We start from the raw sequence: 9,022 nt of genomic DNA, 5'->3' as shown, positions 1-9,022 counted from the left end.
ACCCCTCCTTGGATTTCTGAGGAAGTATCACTATGGAAGTAGATTGCCCAACCTTCCTTCTGAGGAGTGGCTGGTGGGTTTGAACCGCCAGCCTTCTGGTTAGCAGTCAAGTGCCTCAGGCACTACCCTACCAGAGCAAGCAACATAAGGGGGAAAAAAAAAGAACTTCACCAAAATTTATCAAACAATACTATCAAGAGAATGAAAAAGCAACCCAAAAATGGCAGAAAAGATTTATAAATAATGTATCTGATAAAAGTCTAGTATCCAGAATATATAAAGAACTCCAACAACTCAACCACAAAAGTCTCTATTAAGCCCATAGGCTGATAGGCTGAGAACAGGTCAGCTGAACAACACTTAAGCCATTTCTGTAAATTAAAGTAGGCTCCATCCTGAAAAAAGGACCAGGTTTGCTGGTCCGAAAGAGCCTGGTGGGACCCTGACAGTATGGCCCCTAGCTGCCCTTCAGGTCTGCAGCTGAACCCCCTCCCGTGGCTTCCAGCCAAACCAAAGACAGACACAGGAGCTGAACATTTCCATCAGGCAGATACCCTCCTTGGAGAGCTCAATCATGGGAGAACAGAAGGGCTGTGTGTGCACAGGGAGACAGCTCGGGGTGCGGGAGTGCAGGGGAGGGAAGGACACAGGGAGGAGGTGACTACGGGGAGGAAGTGGGAGGGGAGCTGTTGCATTGTGGGAGCTCGTGGTCAATGTCATGAGACAAAGTGTATGTGAACTGCTGTACGGACAATGAATTTGCTCTGTAAACTTTCACCCAAATCACAATAAAATTTAAAAAGTAGGCACCATCTTGGATTGTATTCAAGTCTCTTACCTCTTCCTCACACACTTCCCCAAGGTGTTCAACACCTCTATCCCACTTGTCTTAGTCTAGGACCGCATCCTGGTTGCCTAGCGGGCCCCAACTTCACCTTTTGAACTGGCTCCCTGGTCCTACTTTTGTCCCCCTCTACTCTGCAGTCCCAGTGATCCATCTACATTGCAATTGTAACGATGTTTCAATGACTCCCTATCAGCTGTAAGATAAAGTCCAGGACTTCGAACTGGTTCAAAGCAGTTTAGTAATTGCCGTGGTAAACCAGGGCTGGGGAGGCATTACCAGTAAAGATGACCAGATCCAATGCCCTGTGGTATCTTGAACTGAGTAGGAAACAAACGAGGAGCTCTGTAGGACCTGTGGTTACAGCACTGGGCTGCTGACTGAAACACTGGCTTTATCCAAGGCTCTGGAGGAAAACACGGTCTGCTTCCGCAAAGATCTACAGCCTTCGACACCCTGTGGGGCAGTTTTACTCTGTCCTCTAGGGGCGATTGGGGTTACAATGGACTTCACAGCAGTGGGTGTGGTTTGGGCTTGGCTTCTGTAGATTGACAGCCTTCGACACCCTGTGGGGCAGTTTTACTCTGTCCTCTAGGGGCGATTGGGGTTACAATGGACTTCACAGCAGTGGGTGTGGTTTGGGCTTGGCTTCTGTAGATTGACAGCCTTCGACACCCTGTGGGGCAATTCTACCCTATCCTATAGGGATGCTATCTCAGTGGCAGTGGGTTTACTTGTTGGGGTTTTAGGAAACAAACAGCTGTGACCACTCAAAAGATGGCAGTCAACAGCTCTGTTCTCTAAGGCCACTATGAGTCAGAATTGACTGGATGGCAGTGAGTTATGGACATGGGAAAATGCCCAATAGAGTGTTCATTGAAAGAGCAAGTTACAAAAACTGCACAGGATGAAGGAGGAGGAGGAGGAAGAGGAAGGAAGAAGGAGGAGGGCAGGAAGAAGAAGCAGAAGAAGGAAGTGGGTCAGAAGCAGCAGTAATTGTGGTCATATACCAGAAACTGAGGGCGCGGTGGGAGCTGGTGATGCCAGGTGTCAGGGCTCCTACTACGGGGGTTGGGGTCTGGTAAGCAGACAGGAAACGGCAGTGGGAGAGCCTAGGACCAGAGACCAGGGTTAGCACTCACCATCTCCCAGAAGTACAGAGCCATCTGGGCCCTGTTCAAGAGCAGTGCCCAAAGCAGCAGGTCACTCCAGGGGGCCTGCCCGAGGATAGCGTCCAGCCTGAGGTCTGAGCTCACCCTTGCTGACAGCGTGTACCACTGCAAGCAGGAAAGGCGTGGTGAGGGGGCGTGGTGAGGGGGCGTGGTGAGGGGGCGTGGTGAGGGGGCGTGGTGAGGGGGCGTGGTGAGGGGGCGTGGTGAGGGCGTGATCATGACCCTGTTCCGCATCACCAACAACCACCACCACCAATGTTGAGCTCCGCCCCACCAGCCCCGCCCCTGGATCAGCCACACCCCGACTATGACCACACTCCCTCCCTGATCCAGCCCCGCCCCACCGCCGTAGGGTCCTTACACTCTCCGGGCAGCCGTGGTCCTCGGCGCTCCCAGCTTGGTACCTCGGTGCACACATTTCCCCCAGCAGCAGTCGCAGCGCGTGCCCCACGTCAGGGGGCGGGGCCTCCCCAGAGCCTTTAAGGCCTCCGCCTGCGCCGTGGGACGTCAGGCCCAGAAGGTGGCGCACCACCGAGTGGGGAGGTGTCACGCTGTACAGCTGGGCCAGGCGCGCTGGCGTCAGGAAGTGGCCTAGGCTGAGGCCGCGGGAGATGAGCAGGCGAACGAACTCGGGCCGGTCGTTCAGGAGGGCGTCCAGGAGCGAGGCCTCCAAGTGGACGGACTTATAGGCCGGGATGAATGGAGGCGGAGAGCAGAGAGGCAGAAGCCCACGTGAGGTCAGAGGTCAAGGAGAGGAGATGGGGGCGCAGGGCTATGAACGCCGTGTGCATGGTGCATGGATGAGGAGCGAGGACACTAGGTGAAGGCGCACTGACAGTCAAAGATGGATGGACAGCCGCAACGGGAGGCAGGCCAGGTGTCAGAGAAGTCAGGGAGGAAGAAGAGCCCACCCCCCTTGTCAGAACCCCCAACCACAGACCCACCCCGCCACCCAAGTCCTGGCCCCTCACCCGCCACTGAATGTCCCCGCGGAAGAGTTCGCTCTGCGCAATGTCCACGCGGTTCCAAGCCACAGCCAAACGCAGCTCATCCAGGTAAGCCGAGGCCTCGGAGCTCCCACAGGCTGGAAGGATGGGGGCAGGGCAAGAAGTTAGGAGGAGGCTGGTAATATCCGATGGGTGTCTGCTTCTATATGGATTGGCAGACATTAAACATAAACCAAAAACCAAACCCACTGCCATCAAGACCATCCCAACTCATAGCAACCCCTCCACTGGGTTTCCAAGGCTGTCAATCTTTACGGAAGTAGATTGCCTCATCTTCCTCCTGCGGTGGGTTTGAACTGCCCACCTTCTGAGTAGCAGCCAAATGCCTTACCCACTATGCAACCAGAGCGCCTTAAAACATAACATAAGGGAGGTATTATTGGGCAGAGCCTGGGGTCTTTAAGAAGTCAGGTTATTACCAGCATGTTATGGACTAAATTGTATACCCCAAAATACTAATGTCTATACCTGTGGAGGAACTCTGGTAGCATAGTGCCTAAGGCACTTGACTGCTAACCAGAAGGCTAGCGGTTCAAACCCACCAGCCACTCCTCGGAAGGAAGGTTGGGCAATCTACTTCGGTAGTGATACTGCCTCGGAAACCCAAGGAGGGGTCGCTATGAGTCAAGTCAAGTCAATGACAGTGACTTTGGTTTGGGCTTTGCTTCCAGTGGGTGTGGTTTGGGCTTTGCTCCCATAAAGACTGACAGCCTTGGAGACCCTGTGGTGCAGTTCCACTGTGTCCTCTAGGGGCGCTGTGGGTCAGAATCCCCTCCAGGCACTGGGTTTGGTTTGGGCTTTGCTTCTGTGAAGGTAGGAGCTCTGGTGGTGTAGTGCCTAAGGCACTTGACTGCTAACCAGAAGGCTGGCGGTTCAAACCCACCAGCCACTCCTCGGAAGGAAGGTTGGGCAATCTACTTCGGTAGTGATACTGCATCAGAAACCCAAGGAGGGGTCGCTTGAGTCGGGTCCGACTCTATGGCAAACAACCACAACAATACCTGTGGAAAGGAGCCCTGGTGGTGCAATGGTTAAACACTCAGCTGCGAACCAAAAGGTCCATGGTTCAAACCCACCAGCCATCCCCAGACCTGGTGATCTGCTCCTGTAAAGATTACAGCCCAGGAAACCTTATGGGGCTGTTCGACTCAGTCACATGGGTTGCTATGAGTTGGAACCACACTTGTGGATGTAATCTTATTTTCTGTGTTATTAGTGAGGTCTTAGCAGTGCAGTTATATCTTAAGGCAGTCACGTTTGAAATATAGAGTACATCAGGCATCAAGAAGAGGACAAGAGAAGCTAAGACAGGACCTTCCCCAGAGCAGAGGGAAGGCTTCCCCAGAGCAATCACTCTGAATTGAGACTTCAAGCCTCCTAAACTGCAAGAAAATAAGTTTCTGTTTCTTAAAGCCACCCCCTTGTGGGTATTTCTGTTACAGCAGCATGAAGAGACGAAGATACAGGTATCAGTAAGGTCATGCAACTCAGGACCAGGGAGCAGCAGTCTAGAGTCCCCAAGAAGAAGGAAAAAGAATCTTTTATGAATTTAGGATTTATTGAGGTTGGTTGGACCGGGCAATGAGAGGGGTGGAGAGAGAAACCTGACATACTGCCTGCCCTCGAGGTGCGCATTCTACTAGGAGAAATGTGGCCGAGACACAAATAACCACTCCGAGTGAGCCGTGCCCTCAGAGGTGCACCTTGGTGGTGGTGTTAGGTGCCGTGGAGTCGGGTCTGAATCATGGCTCCCATGTACGACGGAGCGAAACACTGCCCCGTCCTGAGCCATCCTCACAGTCCCTGTCGTGGTTAAGCCCATCGTCACAGGCGGTGTCGATCCGCCTTGTTGAGGGCCTTCCCCTCTTCCTCTGCCCTCGACTTTACCAAGCATGATATCTTTCTCCAGGGACTGGTCCCTTCTAACAACATGACCGGGAGCTCTGGTGGTGCAGTGCCTAAGGCACTTGACTGCTAACCAGAAGGCTGGCGGTTTAAACCCACCAGCCACTCCTCGGAAGGAAGGTTGGGCAATCTACTTCTGTAGTGATACTGTCTCAGAAACCCTAGGAGGGGTTGCTATGAGTCAGGGCCGACTCGACGGCAAATAACAACAACAACAACAACAACATGACCAAAGTACGAAAGACAGGACATGGTAGATAAGACTGAGGTGGGCTTCTAGGGCTGAGAATGCCGTATGGATGCCACTGTGCCTCTTGATAGTTTTATCTACATGGATGTCTTCCCTGTAAGATTCTCCGGACACCAAAAATGACCCTCCGTCCTCATATTTCCACAGTTCCCCAGGAATTCTCCTGGCCACTTCTCTATCCCACCTTATCTTACGAAAACCCTAATTACTGACTCTTCAAGTTTAAATCCCACTTACTAAGAGTGATTCCTCCCTCATGCTTTTATCTTAGACTTTACTTAAGGTTGTGTCCAAACAACCCTAGTAAGATCTGGGGTCCTGGAGAGCAGGAAATGGGTTTTCTTTCACCTCCAGAGCCTAGAATGATGCCAGGAGCCCAGGAGTTTTCATGTTTGTTGAATGAATAAATGAGGCCCCATTCCCAGCCTCTGCCTGGCGGCCATCTTGCTCCTTGCTTTGGTTTTCATCGGGCACTCCTCTAAGCTGCTTTTTCTAGTGAAATATCAAGAATGCCTCACTGGGAGAGAGGTCTTTGGTTCACCTCCAGTGCCCTTCTTTCTCAGTGTTTAGCACATATTGGAGGCATTTGCAAAAGGAAGAGTGGGTGGGTGGGGAGACGGAAGAAGGGTTGGGTGAAGGGGTAGACAAGGGATGGATGAAATGATGGATGGATGGACGGGTGCATGGACGGATGGATGAGTAGAGAAGAATGACCTACTGGTTGACTAAGTGGACGGAAGAGAGGTTGAGTGAGTGGACAAATGAGTGGACAGATGGATAGGTATATGGAAGGATTGATGGATGGATCATGGATGGATGAACGAATGAGGGACTATTGGAATAATAGGCAAAAAGACTGATGATATAGGGATAGAAAGTTGAAAGGACAGATGGATTTAACAGAGGAAAAGCAGATGTTGAAATATAATAAAAGCATTCAGAGAAAGCTGTCCAGACAGCCATGCAAAACCCCAAGAAACACTGCAGAAGTGAAGGGCGTCAGGAGGGAGAGGAAACGGAGCGTGACGTTTAGTTAGAGAGGCAGGATCATTGTCTGTGGTGGTGATGTTTGTGTGTCAGCTTGGCTGGGCCTGGTTGAGTGGCTGGGCAGCTAATGGTAGTTATTCCCCATGATGAGACTGGCAATCAGCTCCACGGTGGAATCTACTGGGAGCAGCTGAGTAGCTGCCTTTGGGATGTGGTCTGCTTCCTGTGTATAAGGAGAAGCCTTGGGAATGGTCTCTAGCCTTTGGCACCCTTGGACCCTGCATGGAGCCGTGTCATTGCTCAGTAGCCTGCCATGCTCTGCCAACCTTGGGACTTACAATGGACTTAAGTTAATGGCCTGCCCTGTGGTTTGGTAGCATCGGGACTGTGCCTTTTGACTTGTCAACCTTGGGGCTTCTCAGCCTCAGCAGCCAGCAGCCGTCTGAGTGAAGAAATGCCTCTAGCTGCAGTGGGCCGGGAGCAGGAGGCAGAGCTGGACCCCAAGGTTGAGGGGCTTTCCCCCAGCCCCTAGAGCCTGGCACTTGAACTTGAAGCCTCCAAATTGTAAGAATAAACTCCCGTTTGTTAAGGCCGTCCCGTGTATGGTATATTCCTGTCAGAGCGGCACCAGGGACCGGAACAGTGCCTGACCCAGGAATGGCGTCCAAGGTTGAGCAGAGAGAAGAGAATGTGGGGCTACGAGGCTTACCCTTCACAAGGGCCTTCAGAACAATAGTCTCAAATTCCTCCGGACCATCCTCAAGTGAATAGACCGTCAGCAGCTCTTTCCGGGTCATGATCCTCTCCACCTGCAAGACACCAAACTCTGTATCCCAGCCCCACTCCTCCTGGGCAGGCCCAGTGGAAGTCCAGGCTCAGAGCCTTCCCCACCCCGGACACAGGGGGTCACTGCCCTCCAGGACCCAGCAGTCTGGGTGCCTAGCACCGTCTGTCCCCAGAACTTGGAGTGCAGTTTCCCAGACCTCTCCCCCCTCAGACCTGGGAGCCCAGATCGCCAGCCTTTTCCCAGCGCAGAATCCGGCCCCTTGCGTCCCACCTGAGCCTGTAGCACCTCAGGGTCTCCTTTGGGGAAGAAGCGTCTAATCCGATCTTGAGCTTCATGCCACCTGGACCCCCCACTCCCCAAGGCCAAGCTGTCCTCCAGGGTCTCTGCCAGGCAGTCCGCAGCACCACCGGACCCGGCCACCAGGAGACAGGGGAGCTGGGCCTGGGTGGCGTCCTCGATCCGCTACCCGATAAAAGGAAGCGTTAGCCTGGACACCCAGGTCTTCACACCAACAGCAGTCCAAGCCCCGAGCTTCTTCCTCCGCTAAGCCTCAGGAGTCCAGTCCCCCCAAGACCCAGAAGTCCAGGTCCACAGCCCCCTTCTCCCTTAGACCCAAACAGCGAGGCTCCCAGCCTTTTCCTCCCTTAGACCCAGGAGTCCAGGTCCTCATACCTTCAGCATCTTCTCATCACCATCAATCAAGAGGAGGAGAACAGGGATGTCGATTCCAGTCCCTGAGGAGAGACAAGGGCAGCGGGCTTGGACACCTGGCTCCCTTGGATGGACTGACTACCCAGGATACCTCAGATCACCTCCCGTCATCCTTTGCTAGGGCTGGAGAGAAAACTACATTTCCCAGAAGTCCTTGGGGGCACATAGCTCCTCTTCCTAATCCTCTGTCCTAAGGTTCATGGGAATTGTCATTTATTTAAGCACTTTGGGAGCGGCCAGATTGTGAAACCATAATGCTCAGCTTCCCAAAGGAGGAAAAAAGTAGAGACCTGGACTCCTGGGTTCCGGATCAAGGCGGCCCCATGACATAAGTCAGTCCTGTCATTGATTAACTGCCCCGGAGCCAGGAGAGAGTGAAAGTTCAAACAATGAAGGAAATAACATGTACCTGAGGTAGATACACTCCTTGGAGAGAACAATCATGGGAGAAAGAAGGGCTGTGTCTGCACAGGGAGATAGGTCAGGGGGCAGGAGTGCATGGAGGGATGGACACAGGGAAGAGGTGACTATGGGGAGGAAGTGGGAGGGGAGCTGTTGCATTGGGGTAAACTGTAGTCAATGTCATGAGACAACGTCTGTGTGAACTGCTGTATGGAAAGTGAATTTGCTCTGTAAACTTTCACCCAAATCACAATTAAAAAAAAAAAAAAAATCAAGGAAATAGGATGAGAAAAGACTATCCAAACACAGTTAGGCTATTGACCAACGCCCAATTGCTATCATATAAAAATCATATAAAGTGGCTTTACATTGACTACACCTACTCCTCACTTATGGAGCATGGCATCACACGATGTTTTGCATTTATGACGACAGTAAAAGTCTGCTGTACAAATATTCTGAGCATTAACAATGTATGACTGGCAGTAACGAAGGCCAAGGCACGGGGCGAGAATAACGCTGAGACTGTGATGATTGCGATCACGTGTCAGCTTGGCCAGGCCATGATTCTTGGCGCAGTCGTGTAATGAAGTGGTCACCCTCCATTTTGTGATCTGAGGTGGTCACCCTCCATTTTCCCATAACGCTGATTTTCACATAGTAGACTTGGTCTTTGGAATCTAGCTGTCGGTAAGTGAGGAGTGCGTGTATTTCCATTAAAATAAGAAAGAAGACACAATGACTGGTGTTCACACTCACCCTGGAGTTTTTAGGTAATGAGCTCTGGTAGCGTAGTGCCTAAGGCACTTGACTGCTAACCAGAAGGCTGGCGGTTCAAACCCACCAGTCACTCCTCTGAAGGAAGGCTGAGCAATCTACTTCCGTAGTGATACTGCCTCGGAAACCCAAGGAGGGGTCGCTATGAGTCAGGTCTGACTCAACGGCACATAACAACAA

General features: G+C 52.2%; 1 protein-coding gene across 1 annotated transcript in view; it reads right to left on the bottom strand.

The window, feature by feature from the left end:
- Positions 1 to 9,022, bottom strand: part of TRPM4 (transient receptor potential cation channel subfamily M member 4) — a 38,056-nt gene that overhangs the window by 15,584 nt on the left and 13,450 nt on the right. Inside the window, exons 7-12 of the mRNA XM_007943005.1 lie at positions 7,625 to 7,686; positions 7,223 to 7,414; positions 6,875 to 6,974; positions 2,988 to 3,100; positions 2,378 to 2,698; positions 1,987 to 2,121 (exon numbers count right to left, since the gene is read on the bottom strand). Coding sequence (XP_007941196.1) covers positions 1,987 to 2,121; positions 2,378 to 2,698; positions 2,988 to 3,100; positions 6,875 to 6,974; positions 7,223 to 7,414; positions 7,625 to 7,686 — 923 coding nt within the window. The remainder of the gene's footprint in view (positions 1 to 1,986; positions 2,122 to 2,377; positions 2,699 to 2,987; positions 3,101 to 6,874; positions 6,975 to 7,222; positions 7,415 to 7,624; positions 7,687 to 9,022) is intronic.

Source organism: Orycteropus afer, unplaced genomic scaffold (genome assembly GCF_000298275.1).
Source record: "Orycteropus afer afer isolate SDZICR_OR568_19922 unplaced genomic scaffold, OryAfe1.0 scaffold00099, whole genome shotgun sequence".
Taxonomy (NCBI): Eukaryota; Metazoa; Chordata; class Mammalia; order Tubulidentata; family Orycteropodidae; genus Orycteropus; species Orycteropus afer.
Note: the sequence above shows the minus strand (reverse complement) of the source record. Positions and strands in the feature narration are given on the sequence as shown.